Below are 15,451 nucleotides of genomic sequence, written 5' to 3'. Positions count from 1 at the left end.
AGAGCCCTGCCCTCCAGCTGGGGACCCTGGGCTTCAGGCTCGGGCCCTGTGTCCTCCTGGGCTCGTGTCGGCCCCCCTACTTCACAGGATGAGCAGGCTCACCCCCGTCCTGTTGGCATGGAGGCTCAGGGCAGATGCGTCCAGGCTGCTGTGAGCTCCCAGGAACGTGGGCTGGAGTTAGACTTCCGCAGCACCCTCAGCCTCCCGGAAGTGCTCCCTGAGACGCTGGGCCAGAGGCAGACTGGGGCCCACGGTCCCTGGCTCCACTCCCAGCCTTGGGTTGGCTGGGCCTCATTTTCCCCAGCACAGGCAGACAGCAGATCTCTGCTGGGCCCACACTCCTGACCTTGGAGCCCATGGGAAAACCCCCCAACCCTGAAGCTTAGGGAGCCTCCTGGGACCAGAGAGGCGGAGCCAGGGCCCTGCAGAGTCCACGGAAACGTCTCAGCTACCGAGGCCCTGGAAAGCAAAGGCTGGGAGGAAGCAAGAGGATCAGTCTGGGAGGGCTTCCTGGATGAGGTGTGAGCCAGCTGGTACATCCATGCTGGACCACTGTGTCCACTGGCTCTTCTTCTCCTCCAGGTGGCCCGGGAGGGTGGGGGTCACGTTCCTGGTGGGACTGCTAGGTGTGTGAGGGAACGTGAGGACTTCTTGCCCACTCCCGCCCTGTCCCCCAGAGGTGTGCAGGGCAGAGGTGGGGGAGGAGAGGGTCTCAGCTGTGCCCCGTCCCAAGGTCACAAGAACTGGAGCTTCCTCCAAGGGGCAGAGGGAGGGTCTGCCGGCCTCCGCGCAGCCCGGGGCTGTAGGGAAGGGAGGGAAGATGTGGCTGGGACGCTGTCCCCGGGCCTGGCTGCCGTTCAGCACCAGCTGCGCTGTGTCTCACCACGGGTACCGAGAGGTCACTGCTGTTTACAGTCCCCACACATCTGCTCTGAGTCATGCATTCATTCATTCCATCAATCGTCATTCATCAAATATTTCTGAGAGCCCACTGTGTGCAAAGAGCCGTGATGGGTTCTGGGAAAAGTTCATGGTCAGTAAAGCCCACCGAGGGTGGATCCTTGGGAATCACAGATGAGTGGATAAAGGATGCTGGCTGGATGCCGGGAAATGATTGCATTGGCTGCAGTAAGCGTGTGGGTGAGTCTGGAGCGGCATCGCACAGGAGGGCCCTTTGGTGTTGAGAAGGGCCAGGAGGAGAAGCAGAGGCTCTAATCGTCTTTCCACGCCAGCTCCTCCTGAAGTCTTTGCGACCTTGACTGACAGCAACCCCAGGCCTAGAACTGTCCAGGCCCCCATCCTTGGGGTCTCAACCCAATCCTTGACCCCTCTCTTTCCTAAAGACCCACCTCTGGTCCATCAGCAAACCCTAACGGCTTCAAAAGATGCCCAGCGTTGACCATGCCTCACCACCGCCAAAGTCACCACCAGTTCCAAGCCACCATCATGCCTCACCTTGATTTTTGCAGTCTGCCCAGGAGCCCCGTCTAGCAGCCAAGGGACCCTTCCGAGGGGGAGCCAGGCTGTGCCAGTCCTCTGCTCCAAGCCTGCCGGGGGGCTCCCATCTCACTGAGCGAAAGGCCAAGGGATGACCTCTGAGGCCTCCGCACACTGGCCTCCATCACATCCTGACCTCACTGCCTGCCGCCGGCCCCGTCTTTTCTCTCTAGCAGATGTGCCTCTGATCTTGCGATTCTCCGAACACACCAGGCACACCCTGCCTCAGGGCTTTGCCTGGGCTGTTCCCTCTGCCTGGAAACCTCTTCCCCAGATATCCGTAGAGATTGTCCCCTCTCTTCTTCAGATCTTTACTCAAATGAACCTTCTCAGTAAAGCCTTCCTTGGTCACTGAATCGGAGAGTCACCCCCTGCCCACAGCGGTTTCACATCCCCTTCCTGCTTTGTTCCTTCTCCTCAGCACTTCTCAGCAGCTGACATTTCTGTCTACTGCCTGTCCCTCCCAGTGGAGTGGATGTCCCATGAGGACAAGAGTTTTTGTCTGTCCCGTCCTCTGCTGCACCCGCAGCACCTGTCAGAGCTGGCGTGTGGAGGCGCTGAGCAGATGTAAGCACTGGGAGGCTGGCCATCCAGCTGCAGACGAGACACCACTCGGGCATCAGCCACCTCCGCGGCCTCCAGCCTGGCCTCGTCAAGAAGTCCCTGCTGAGAGGTGGAAGGACATGGGGGGGTCGGTGACATGGAAGAGAAAAGGGCAGAAGGAAGTGGGCATCAGTGGCTGGAGGGCTTTCCACAAAGGTGGAGGTGTCGGGAGGTGATGGAGGACCTCATCACAGGGGTCAGGTGGGGACACCTTAAAGAAGGTGCTTGTCGCTCAGCCCCTGGCCCAGGGTGGGTGGGCTAGTGCCCAGCCCCTGCTCTCCAGATCCTGACTGTGGGCATAGAAATCAAGAGAACCCTCCCCTCTTCTCTGCTCTGCCCTTAGCCCTTGAGGGAACCAAGTGTGGACTCGCCTGCCCACTCCCCCTGCCTCAGATCCCACCTTCTCCCAAGGTCACCTTTCAAGGTCAACCAGGTGGGGGCAGCCTAGCCCTCCTTCCCAACTTCTCCTCTCTTCCTCACTCCCCACCCCCCAAAATGCTCTCTCAAACCCAGGGGCAGATCCCAGAATGCCCTCCCACAAGCAGGGCTGCATCCGTTTGCAGTCACGGGAGAGGGATGTAACATCACACTGCATGCCTGTCCTTGGCCGTGTGCCCGTATCTTCATTCCTCGAGTTGCTTTAAGTTATCGGTCAACAGATGTGGTCAGATCGCTCATCCCACACCCACTGCAGAGACTGCCAATGCCTTTGGAGACAGAGGAGTGGGGTGATGAGCGGTTTCGGGGGGCTGGAGATTGGGGACTTCCATGATTCCAAACCAGCCTCCTTCCCGAGTCCCCTCTGGAGCCCAGGCAGGGTCCAGTCCCCGGCACCCACTCCCTGCCCAGCCGGGCCTCTGCCTCCGCACACAGATCCTCGCCTTCTCTCTTCATTGGACCCTCCCGGCCAGGTGGTCCTGCAGAGTGGGGCGAGGGGACGGGGCAGGGTGGGAGGGGCTCCAGTCTGGGATTGGGGGTGCCGTGACAGGGCAGGATCCTCTCTTTTTAGGAATCACTTGAGGAAGCATATATTGGCTTTATCGACTGATGCTGGAATGGCTGTTGCCACGGCAGCTGAGGGCTCCCACTGCAGTAGAGGATGGTGGGAAACTCAGGGGATGTGAAGGGAATAAAGAGAGCCGCCAGACAGAGGGAGAGGCCTCACTGGGGAGCGTCTCTAAGTTCCAGGATGCCAAGATGACGCTTTAAAGGGACCACCCCGTGATCACAGCAACACCCTTTAGAGAGGGACGGTGGGAAGGTGAGCACGGAAGGTGTTTTCTGCCTCATACATCGGCAGGTGGTGTTTCATGCAGAGGGAGGATGGAGCGGGTCTGGTGCCTCTCTTCTGGAAAACCTTCTTTTCTAGAAGGAGGCAAATTTTCAGGAGCTGTTTATTGAAGCAAGGGGACGGGCACGGGGTTTGGGGCATGTGATATCCCTCGGGAGGAGACACAGGGGAATAAAGAGAGGGGGCAGGGACCAGGCTGAAACACGGGAGCCGATGAGGAAGGAAGGAGGATCAGGTCCGGGGCAGTGGGAATCCAGGGACCAGGAAGCGCAAGTGGACAGCGCAACAGGTGGAGTAGTGTCAGAGCAACTCCAGGCACTGATGTGGGAGGAGGGAACCTACAGACATGGGTACCAGAGACGAGGGGCCGGAGGAGGCGCCGGACCTTGTGTACAGCAGCGCGCACCGGCTGGAACACAGCGCAAATTATGCTCTTCGGCCAGACGGAAGCCAGTTCATTTCTCCTTGTCTGCTAAGGAGAGTGAATTTATGTGCAGGAGGAGAATGTACGCAAACAAGCAAACTACTGCAGCCTGGTACATTAGGGAACAAGTGTCCCCAGACTGTCAAGCTGCCCTTTTTAGGGATGGTGAGATTCCCCCGTGACTGAATTAGCTGTGTCTTGTGCAAACTGGAGGAGACCCCCGAGTAAGGATGAGGACTTCAGAAGCGATTGTGATTTCACGAAAAGTGGCCTGTGTCGGGGGAGGGAGCGCATGATCACCCAGACCTTTGGCACCGACGATGGGACTGGATCCCCTCCTTGAGCTGGGATCTTGTGTCTGGGCTTATGCATGAGTGTCTCGTGTGTGCCCAGAGGGAAGATTTCCTGACTGGCCTCCTCCTTTGGGCACTCTCTGTGCCCGGACCAAGTTCTGGCATGAAACCACTTAAGTCCCTTTACCCATCCATTTGCTTCTCACTCCCTATCTGAAGTCGCCATCCCAGTCTACCCGAGTCTCCGAAGTGCTGGACACAGGCCCAGAGGCCAGTCTGCATTGTGCCAGGGGACCTTCTAGTGAACTTGCACTCACTGCCGCTGACCCTGCACCCGCCCCCCGTTTGAACCCTTCCCTATTTACACTGCATCCTACTCCAGGAAGCCTCTGAGATTTCCTCCACCTATTCTCCCACCTGCCAGCACGACCTCTTACTCCTATGCTCATACGTACTGGGAACCTCCTACGTAAGTGCCAGACCCTGGGGTTACAGCATCAGTGAGACAGCCAGGAGCTCTGTTCTCCGGGGTTGGGAGTCTCCCCCTTGTCATTCCTGTAATCAGTATACACCCACCTCCGTCTGTCTGCCTGCAGTGAATGTGGTGATGTGCTTGCCATTGCTGTTTCCCATGAAAAGGAGTATTATTCTCCCAGGTCTTGTAGTGCTATCTTGCATGTCCTCCCAGACACTGAGTTCCCTGAGGGCAGAATCACCATCTTTCTGTTTCTCCAGTGCCCAGCCAAGGGTCCACGTTTCTTACCAAACACCCCTCTGCCTGAGACGTCAGTGCTCAGTACCGCGGTCAGTGCATCCTCTCTGCCATGACACCTGGACTTGCAGACTTTATAGTGTCTCAGTCCAGGCCTGGGATGATGGAAGACAGAGTCCTGGGGACGGGACCCAGGAGCCATGCGGGGAGCAGGCCCGGAGCACAGCCCTCAGGCCTCCAAATCCACGTTACCAACACAGCGGCAGCATCTGCTCCACCAAGGTGCCGAGAGACACGGCTCCGTCCCTGAGAGCGTGGGTGCCGGTGGGGGAGACGGACGCGTACACAAATGCCCCTCACACCAGGCAGGCTGTGATGAGCGCTAGCGGAGTGCGTGAAGCAGGAGACTCCGATTCTAGGGTGAAGGGGGGCCTGGGGCTACAGAGATGGAGGTTGGGGATGAAGTGGGCAGGTATCCGATGGCCAGTGCTTTCTGGCAAAGGGTTCTCAGGGCTGTGCCTTCCCCAGTGTGTGGCTCCGCCGGGGCCCACTCCTCCCTTTCTCCTGTCCCTCACTTTCTTGCCGGAGGACCGTTTTGCTTAGGCAACTTGCCCCTGACCTGGGAGGCCGTGGAGAATGGGCAGTGTCGCCCTCTGCTGAGGGACAGCCCCATGCAAACGGCTGCCTGCTCAGTCAGCCTCTAGCCTCCAGTCCCCCCTCGACCCCATCTCTCTTCCCAGGGCCCGGGGGGCAGGGAAGGGAGAAGGGCTATAGGAAAATGTCTTTTTTAAGCGCTCTGCAGGCTCCACTGGAGGTGTGGCAGGCAAGGGACCAGGGCTCAGCTTCTCCTGATGCCCTGGGTTTGACAAAGCGCTTTGCAGGTCCAAAGTCCCTTTAGCTCTTAAGCTGGTACTGTAACCACCGTGAGAGAAGACGGGGGAGGGGGTGCAGTGACTTTGACAAGGTCATACAGTCATTGGTAACCCAGTCTCCGGATCCCGAGAGTCAGGCCTTGCCTGCAGCGCCCTGAGGCCCCTGCCCAGTCAACCCTGGGTCTTCCCAGGCCACCCTCGTCCACCCCCTGCCCCCGTCCTCCGGAGGCACCCCGCACTTCAGGAGAGCAGCCTGGAGCCTCAGAGACGGAAGGCAAGAGGGGGGCCGGGAGTTTCCCAGGCGACCTGGATATTTTCTCCACGCTCGCCGCATCTCCCCCCAGGCCTCACGAGCCCACTCTCCCTCCGCGTCCCGAGCCGCCCCGTCTCAGCCCCTTTTACCCGCACGCCCACACCAGCTCAACGGAACCTTTCCACCGCCCCCCCCCCACCTCCGGGCTTGGCAGGGGGCAACCCGTGCCCCGGAACCTGCCCGCCTCGGCGGGGAAAGCGATGAGAAGACCGGGTCGAATCCTTCATCTCCCCCTACCCACTACTCATCCGCGCCTGGCTCTCGGCTGCAGATACCACCCCCTCTCCAGCCAGAAATAGACTCTTCTCCCCCACCTCCCGGCGCTCACGCACACCCCTCCCCCCCCACCTCCCGGCGCTCGCGCACACCCCTCCCCCCCCACCTCCCGGCGCTCGCGCACACCCCTCCCTCCCCACCTCCCGGCGCTCGCGCACACCCCTTCCCCCCGCCTCCCGGCGCTCGCGCACACCCCTCCCCCCCCCGCCTCCCGGCGCTCGCGCACACCCCTCCCCCCCACCTCCCGGCGCTCGCGCACACCCCTCCCCTTCTCCGCCGGCTCCTCCGCCTCCCTCCTCCTTCCTGCGCTCCGAGCCGCAGCCCGCAGCCTCCGCTCCCGCTGGCGGGCGGCGCGCGACCCACGGGACCCACCGGCCGGCGGGCGGAGGGGCGGGCGGGGGACCGGGTCCCGGCGCCGGGCAGCTCCGAGCGCCGGGCAGCTGCGGGGCTTGCGTTCTTCTTTGATTGATTTTAAGATTTTGATTTGTATTTTCCCCGCCCCGCCCCTTTTCCTCCGACCCCGCCCCATCGCTCCACGGCTTCCGCGCTCCTTCCCTTTCCCCGGCTTCCTTCTTCGCGTTGCTTTCCCCTGCGCCTCGGCTCGCCTCCTCCCCGCTCCCTCGCTCCCTTCTCTTTCCTCTCCCCTTCCTCCTCGGTTTCTTCCGTCCTTTTTCTCCCCCTCCCCTCCCCTCCCCTCCCCCGCCGCCTCCTCCCTGCGCGCTCCCCCCCCCCCCGCCCCCGGTGCCTGCAGACGCGCGGATCGTCCATGCGCTCCTCGCGGGCAGAATGCTGGGCGGCAGCGTCAAGAGCGTGCAGCCCGAGGTGGAGCAGAGCGGCGGCGGCGGCGACGAGGGCGCGGACGAGCCTCGGGGCGCGGGCAGGAAGGCGGCGGCGGACGGCAGAGGCATGCTGCCCAAGCGCGCCAAGGCGCCGGGCGGCGGCGGCATGGCCAAGGCCAGCGCGGCGGAGCTCAAGGTCTTCAAGTCCGGCAGCGTGGACGGCCGAGTCCCCGGCGGGCCGCCCGCCTCCAACCTGCGGAAGCAGAAGTCGCTCACCAACCTCTCGTTCCTCACGGACTCTGAGAAGAAGATGCAGCTATACGAGCCCGAGTGGAGCGACGACATGGCCAAGGCGCCCAAGGGCTTAGGCAAGGCGGGCCCCAAAGGCCGCGAGGCTCCGCTGATGTCCAAGACGCTGTCCAAGTCGGAGCACTCGCTCTTCCAGGCCAAGGGCGGCCCGGCGGGCGGCGCCAAGACCCCCCTGGCCCCGCTCGCCCCCAGCCTGGGGAAGCCGAGCCGGATCCCGCGCGGCCCCTACGCCGAGGTCAAGCCGCTCAGCAAGGCTCCTGAGGCGGCCGTGAGCGACGACGGCAAGTCGGACGACGAGCTGCTCTCCAGCAAAGCCAAGGCGCAGAAGGGCTCCGGGCCCGTGCCCCCCGCCAAGGGCCAGGAGGAGCGCGCCTTCCTCAAGGTGGACCCCGAGCTCGTGGTGACCGTGCTGGGAGACCTGGAGCAGCTGCTCTTCAGCCAGGTGCTGGGTGAGTCCTGCCTCCCCGCCCCACCCCTGCCTTTCCCCTCGCCCGCTGCTGGGGAAGCTGTGGGGAGAGCGGCGGGGCTCTCTAGGCCCCGGCTCGGGCTATGCGGGGACACTGCGCCCAGATGTACAGGGCTGGCCCATCCCCAGGTGCATATGGCTGAAGTGCGCTTTGGTAGAGATGTCCCCAGGCTGGGGCTCTGCTCTGGCCTGCCGGAGGTGAGGCTGGACAATGGGGTGGGGGGCTCAGCTTCTCAGAAATAGAGCCTATCAGCTTCCTGGCATCTTAAAGCCTAGAATCTTAATACGGCAAAACCTGGGGGGCTGGGGGTGACCCCTGCCGTGTGTGGTCTGTGCTGGGCAAGATCACGTTCAGCATTGCCGGGGAGCGCCGGTGGGAGCCGATCTAGAGCACAGATGTGGGGAAAGCAGATGTGAGGGCTGTTTGGCCGCGGAGCAGAGCTGAGGCTCCGCTTCCTCTGTGGATCCCCGGTGGGAGCACGAGTCGGATTTCCCGGGTATGGGCTCTGGCAAGGAGGCACGACAGGGTCCTGGGGGCAGGCGGGCAGCCAGCTGCCCGCATCTGGACGCGTGTCCTGTACCTCGGCCCCGGCCCCAGGCCTGGGCCAAACCCCTACCCCACCCCACTCCGCAGGTTTTTAGGGCGTGTGGAAAGGTCTGGGCTTTCGCGCGGAGACTCCTGGTTGACTGGGAAGCCTTCGCCTTTTGGCTAATGGAAGCCGAGCGGGCGGGAAGGGAGGAACAAAGCTCGCTCGGGCGGAGGAAGCGCAGAGAGCTGCCCCATTGTTCTCCGAGCCTGAAGAGCCTAAGCAAAAAACCCGGAGCGGGCCCGGAACTGCGCTTGCTTTCCCCGGGGACCCTGTGCCCTGAGAGGGAGGGACCCCGGATGCGCGGGACGCAAGGCCGCTGCGCCTCGGGAGCCGGCGCGGGCCGTGCCGGGGCCACGAGAGGACAGCGGCGAGGCCCGGAGCCGGGCGGCCGCCGTGGCTCCGCGGACTTGTTGCGGTGGCGGGCATGTGGGTCCTCCGGCGCCGAGGGACCCAAGCTTCCCGGGCCGCCAGCCCCGCTGGGGGCTGGGGAGGGGCGTGTCCGTGCGCGTGTGAGGGGCGGGACCGACGCGGGCTGCGGTCCGAGTGATGGGCAGGACGAGGTGGGGCGCGTGGGAATGGGGGGTGAGGTGCTCGCCTGGCGGCCTGGAGAAGGCAGCGCTGGGAAGGACGGGCTCGACCTACCGCGACCTTCGCGGGACCCACAGGCCCCGTGTGGGCCAGGACGAGGGACCCCGAGCAGGGGCAGGGATCTGGAGCTTCGGATTCAGAGGCTCACAGAGGAGGCCGCATATGGGCTCTGCAGGGGCAGTCGGGGGGCTGGACAAGGGCAAAGAGGGGGGCGCAGCGGCCTGAGGGCCCGGCCTCCGCAGGCAGGGACCCGTGGGGGTGAGGGTGGGGGCAGAAGCCATGGGGCGGCCTCCCCCCTCCCCCCCTGTGCGGAGTGCTGCCCTCAAGGAGCTTACAGTTTAATGGGGTGAAACAGACAGTAAAGGAGAAAAGAAAGAAAGTAACTGCAGACACCAAGGAGGGCCTGCTTAGGCGCCTCTGAGGAGGTGGTACTGAGCTGTGACTGAGGCCAGGGGAGGTGCAGGGGCAGGCGGGGAGAATACTCCCTGCAGGGCTGAGACGGGGGTGGGGGGTGGGGGTGGGGTGGGGGGGTGGGATGGGGGAGAGGAAGGCGGGGGGCTGTCTCTGGGGGGAGCGGAGGGAGTGTCAGCGACACAGAAGAGCGGAGGGCACAGCCCCATTTCAAGGTCAAGGCTTCCCCAGTCCTGCAGTCCCTACACTGCCCCAGGACCTAGCGGCTTGGCCGAAGCCCTCTTAGTTGCATCTCAAGAGGCAGTGACCACAGAAACCCCGGCAGATAGTCGTAGAGCTGGCGGGCGAGGGGAGAGGAGGGCGGGAGGAGAGGCTTTGCGGTAACCCCTCAGCCCACTTGGCACTTGTCATGTCTCAGAGTGCCCCTGGGAGTGAGGGGAGGACACACCCCATTTCCCAGGCGGTCCGGAATCGCAGGGTCAGAGCCTCGAGGGGCTTGGAGTCTTCCCTGAGCCAGTGATGGGACGGCAGATTCTGCACGTCTGTCCTGAGTCTGTCCTGATTATTAAGTCACAGCTCTGTGTAGGGGACCTGATTGAAGGAGGGGAGTCAGCAGGCAAAGAGGGACCCTACCAAGCTGGTGTGTGCTGGGCATGGGCCACCAGACCGGCCCTGATGACCCCACGGCGGGGCTGGTGCGGGGAGAGGAGTGGAAAGTCTGGTGAACGTGCTGGACTGACCCTGGGCGGGGCTGGCCCCAGGAGGGCAGTGCTGTGACCTTGAAGGGTGCAGCAGGGAGGGCAGGGGAGGAGGAGGGAGAAGGTGACGGCCAGGTAGAGCCCCTCTCCTGTGTGGAATGGGGGAACAGGGGAACCCATGAAGGTGTCCGGTTGTCAGGACCCTCCCTGGAGAGCAGGGTGGCCCCTGGGGAGACGAGTGGACGCCTCTGCCTCCGGATGGTGGTGAAGGACGCAGGTTCTACACCCGTGAGGCTCCAAGTCGGGACACGCTTACTCCCTGGGACCATCTCAGACCCCGGAAGCTGCCCAGCCCTGGTTGCTGGAGGGAGAGGGAGTGAGGCAGCCCCGAATAAGAGCCTTTCTGGAATGAAAGGGAATGAAAGCTGATCACGGCTTGCCAGGAATCAGCTGGGGCCCAGATGGTCCAGGCAGGCGCCCTGCCCTTCCCTTGCTTTGGAAGCTGCCAAAGAACTAGGGTCCCACTGGGAAACCCTAGAAACTTGGAAGACTGAGGGGTGAGTGTCCAGGGGAAGGGGGCCTGTCTCAGGGATCATATGCCCTCGGACCCTGGTGGACAGTCCATGTCAGGCAGTTCGGCTCCGGAGGGAAGGTCACTGGCCCCTGGCCTGGGTCTGGGGCAGGCAGGAGGCCGCAGTCCTGAGTTCCCTGTGCAGAAGTCCTAAGCTCTGTGACCTCCTCTGGGACTCACGTTCCCCATTTGTGAATGGCAGAGCTGCTCCACGGCTCTCTCCTACCTGTCGGCATTAGGGAGGGGTGCAGAGAGAGGGGATCGGACCTTGACAGGGCCCCAGGTGCCTAAGAGAGCCTGTCTTAACTCAGAGCAGTTACATACACAATCCCGACCCGACCACACTTCTCCATCTCCTCAGCCCTGAGTCCGAGAACCTCCAAGCGGTCTGGTGACCCCACGCACACTGCACCCCCTTTTGAGCCCTCCAGGCAAGGGGACCAGGTCAGGTGCAAAGGAACCCAGGCGGCTGGAGCGCCTGGTTCCACTTTCTCAGAAAGTGTCTGGACCCACGTGAGGGGTTGCCGTGACAACGGTTGGGCCCTCAGAGGCGCAGGCCAAACAGAGCAGGGGAAGGAAGTCCGGAAATTATCCGTTTCTAAGCCAGTGGGTTGTTGTGGGCTTTTTGTGGGGGGTGGGAATTTACTCTAGAGGTTGCATTCTGGGATGCTGTGAGTAGGGGGAGGGAAGACATGGCTTCTCAGATGGTTTTCTTCCTTGTTATTCAGTGCACTGGGGGGTCCTCCAGGATCCAGTGCCCGAGCAGCCAGGCCGCGTGTGCAAGCTCGCCAAGGCTCCACACGCAGGGCCGTGCCTGGTGCCTTCCCAGGGGTTCCCCAGAGGCCCGGCAGGAGCGTGAGGGCGCTGACTTGCAGCCTTCCCGGGCTTGTAGAGCCGCAGGTGAGGGAAGGCAAGGCCTGCAGGTGAGCGCGTGCGTAGCGGAGGGGCAGCTGGCACAGACCCTTCCCGCTGCGAGGCCTCTGTCTTCTCAAGGGTAGCGCTGGGGAGGACGTTTCTTGCTCCCCGTGTCCAGGGCTAGGCTTCGGGTTCCACCGGGGCCCGTGGGGTCCTGCTCTTAGCCTCTGGGCCTCGCCCTGCTCAGGCCGCTGCAGCCAAAGCCGTCTTCCTCCCCCTCCCCGGGAAGGCCTTGGGGTAGCTCCTGTGTTCTGGGGACAAGGACACGTGGAGGGGAGGTGCCCAGGGCTTCTCTCAAGGGAGATGCCCTTGGTGGTCAGCAGCGGCTCCACCCTCAGGCCCCAGGCCCTCGTGGATGGGGATTGAAGGCAGAACAGCACCAAGTCGCCTGGAATCCTGGGCTGCTTGCTGACCGTTAGCTCTCGTCCCACCCGCTAACATCTCCTGCGGGCACAACCGCCCACCCCCGTGGCCCGTCCCCACCCAGCTGCCAACACCAGAGGCTTTGTCTTCTGCAGACCTCCAGCCTCGCCCTGCTCTGGGCCGCCCCTCCACACCCGTGCCCACAGCCCACAGCCTCTGACCTCGAGGGCTGGGGGTGCAGGCAGCTCCACGGGGCTCCAGGGAGAGCGGGTCCTGCGCTGACCCGGCTGAGCAGAGCCCCCAGGCCCATCCCTGTTGCTCTGCGGCGCCTTCTTGTACAGCCGGAGAGAAGAACCCTCTCCGTGCAGAGCCCCCGCCTCCCCCCCTGGGATTCACAGAAGACACAATGGAAATTGTCTGGTTGAGCCACCCACCTAAAGCAGAAATTACTCCCTCGTAGCGTCGTAGGCAAGTGGGTGTTCTGTTTACACACTTCCGGTGACAGAGAGCTCACTACCTCATTTTCCTGGAAAGCCCTCGTTATTAGAAAGCCCGCTGAGCAGAGTTTCTGTTTCCTGAGAGTTTCTGCCTGTGGGTGCAGACCTGCTCTCCGGGTCCTCGCGGGTTAGGCCGGCCTGCCTCTCAGGTGCCCGACCGCATCCCCTCGCATCTTTCCTCCCTTCGCCCCCCGTTCCTCTTTTCTCCCGTCTCTTTTCTTTTGCAGTAAGACTTGGTAGGAGGAGGGGCCGAGCTGTTCCCCTGATTCCTGGGCCCCGTAGAGTCCAGCCCCCAGCTGGACCCCCCATCCCCCATAAGGTCTGCCCCCCAGCACCTGGCTGACCTGGGCTCCCTCCTGCGGCGTCTCCCTCGGCCTGGAGGCCTGTGCCAGCCTGCCAGCCAAGGGGAAGTGGATGCCACATGCTTCTCATTTGCGTTGGCTGACCTCCTCCCACAGCCTGTTTGCATTACCCAGATGCGTCTGATGTCCCCGGGGCCTGCAGCCTCCCTCTCTTGCCCAGGAAGGCCGGGGGGCCGGGCGCAGCTCACTGGCCCTGTGTGGGCAGGCTGCGCTCCTGCGTGGAAGCCTTGGAAGGCTGCGTCAGCCCTCAGAGCGGGCACCGCCCCCCGCAACTTCCCCTACTGTGGCTCCTGGGGACCCGGCCCCTGCAGGGAGAGAAAACCAGAGCCCCCTGGGTCCAAGGCTTCCTTCTGACCAGCAGGCATCAGGGCTCAGACCGGGAAGATGCCCCGGGAGTGGTGTCTGTCTCCCGGAGCCGTGCCCGGGGCATGTCCAGCGCGGCCCCGTGCCGGGAAGGGCGGATCCCAGCTCTTCGTCTCTGATCGGCACCTGTGCCTCTGGCAGAAGAAGGGGCAGATTGCAGGGGTGCGGCCGGTGTGGGGAGCGAGCAGGTGCGGGGTCCCCGCTGGCACTGAGGCGGGAGAGCACGGGCACCACCTTGGGCACGTTACAGGTTCACCCCGAGGGCTCGGGCTCCGGCAGCGCCCAGGCTGTCACCGCCAGCCCTGCCTGTTTACCACGCGGCTCTTCTCCAGCTCAGCTCTGGCCAGAGCTTGGCCAGTGGCCAGGGCGGGCTTTGGCCTGAGCCCTCATCAGGTCTATTTTCGACATCCCGATGATATGTTTCAGGGCCTCTGCAGCGGGCGGTTCCTGCACCGTCTTCTAATTTCCAAGCAGCAGCGCTGGCTCTGGACCGACTTCCCAGAGCACTTGCTCACGTGCGTCGGGCATGCAAAGCCAGGGTGTGGGCCCTTTGTGCCCAGGCTGGTCCCCGGGGAAGCTGGCTCGTCTGCAAGGGTGTCCAGTTGGGGCGCTGCCATTGGGAGTGATCTGGTGAAAAGCGCTGGAGTTTTCTTGGAGAGCCAGGCCGTCAGCCGTGACCTTGGGCTGCGTAGGGAGGTAGTGAAGGTTGAGAGCACAAGACAGGCAAGTGTGTGGGGAGACCTGCACGTAAACCTTCACGTCCGGATGTAAACCCCCAGGATGTAGATGGGGCTGGGAGTCAGGGTGTGCACAAGGGTGCACAGGGGCTGGGTGTGTCACGTGGAGCGGGGCACAGAAACACTTGCACACTCGGCCCCTAGCAGCTACGCACAGACCGAAGGGGTGTGTGTGTCCGTGTGTGCGCGTGTGTGTCCGTGTGTGTGTGTGTGTGCACACACACAACTGCCCAGGCATGAAAGGGTCTGAACCACGACCGGGCTGGAACAACTTCCCCCAAAGAGACCCCCAGCCAGAGACCGCAGGGGTTGGGGCTCCCTGCCTGGTTCCTCTGCCAGAAAAGAACCTTGAGGAGGACACAGGCTCCCTCTGCCCTTGGTGACCGCTGAGCAGGCCTTCCCTTTTGGGGGCGCAGGAAGCCACCCGGAGGCCTGGCTTCTCTGTGCAGAGCCCTCAGCTGCCACTGGCCACGGGCTCCAGCACCCCCAGGCTGTGGAGTTGCCTCCCCAGGGCTCTGGGACCTGATGCTCCACGGGAGGAAAACAGGCCCAGAGAAAGTGATGACCTGCCCATAACCAGCACCCAGACACCACGTGGGGCATGAGATTCTTGTCCCTTAGGTTTAGTGAGTCACTTACTGCCCACAGTGATCCTGTGAGACCGCGCTTACAACTGAGCAAACAGAGACACTGGTCGGTGGGTTGGCCGCTCGAGCCAGAAGAGCAGGTGGGCCACAGGGCCAGGACTTGACCTTGACCCCTGTGATGTCAGCTTCCAGGAGCCTCAAGACCCCTCCCCCCACAGTGTTGCGTTCAATTCCATTTAATTCAGGATTGCTGTCAAGCAGTCGCTGTGGACGAAGCATGAGCTCCTGGGGTTGTGGCTTCGGGGCCCGCTCGCCAACTGCTGGCCTGCTGGGTGAGGAGATAAGGGTTCCTGCTCATCCCGTGCGGGGCAGATGCTACGGAAAAGTTGGGAAGGGGTGCGGGGGAGAGCAGGGTGGCCTGGAGCCGGTCGGCATGTGGGGTGAGTGCGGTGCCGTGGGCAGGAGGGGAGGCTGTGGACAAGTGACCTGCGCTTCGAAATGCAGGTTGGGATCCCGGCAGCAGAGATGGGAGGGACTGGAAACGGAAGAAGGAGGTAAACGGAGGGCTTCATGGTGGGTACCATCCAGCTGCGGGAGAGGTGGGGAAGGAGATGGACAAGCAGCTTGGGGGCGGCCCTGACGTGACCATGACCGGCCCCAGGCGTTGCAGTAGGCACTGGGCAGACCTTTGGCGGGGAGCTGTCAGGGCTTGCCCCCAAAGGCCCCCGAGAGAGTCCCGGCTCTGGAATCGGTCCTGGGAGAGTGTTTCTGAGTGAGCACGCCAGCCGGCCCAGGGCCTCGCAAGTTCCACATCTGTTGGCTGGAGCGACTGTGGCCCTTGCTGCCCCTGCAGTGTCCACATGGGAGGGACATGGGGGAGGACGCCTGTGCGCCCAGAAGCTTGTCTTTGATGAGCAGCAGCTCTGATTAGGCC

At 63.1% G+C, this 15,451-nt stretch overlaps 1 protein-coding gene across 2 annotated transcripts in view; it reads left to right on the top strand.

Annotated features, from left to right (window-relative positions):
- The window catches only part of NAV1 (neuron navigator 1), a 211,635-nt gene that overhangs the window by 75,885 nt on the left and 120,299 nt on the right, over positions 1–15,451 (top strand). For both annotated transcript variants that reach the window (XM_060284640.1, XM_030844397.2), the window contains exon 4: positions 7,033–7,818. In XM_060284640.1, coding sequence (XP_060140623.1) covers positions 7,033–7,818 — 786 coding nt within the window. The remainder of the gene's footprint in view (positions 1–7,032; positions 7,819–15,451) is intronic.

This window comes from Globicephala melas, chromosome 1 (assembly GCF_963455315.2).
Source record: "Globicephala melas chromosome 1, mGloMel1.2, whole genome shotgun sequence".
Taxonomy (NCBI): domain Eukaryota; kingdom Metazoa; phylum Chordata; class Mammalia; order Artiodactyla; family Delphinidae; genus Globicephala; species Globicephala melas.
This window is presented reverse-complemented; position numbering and strand designations above follow the sequence as displayed.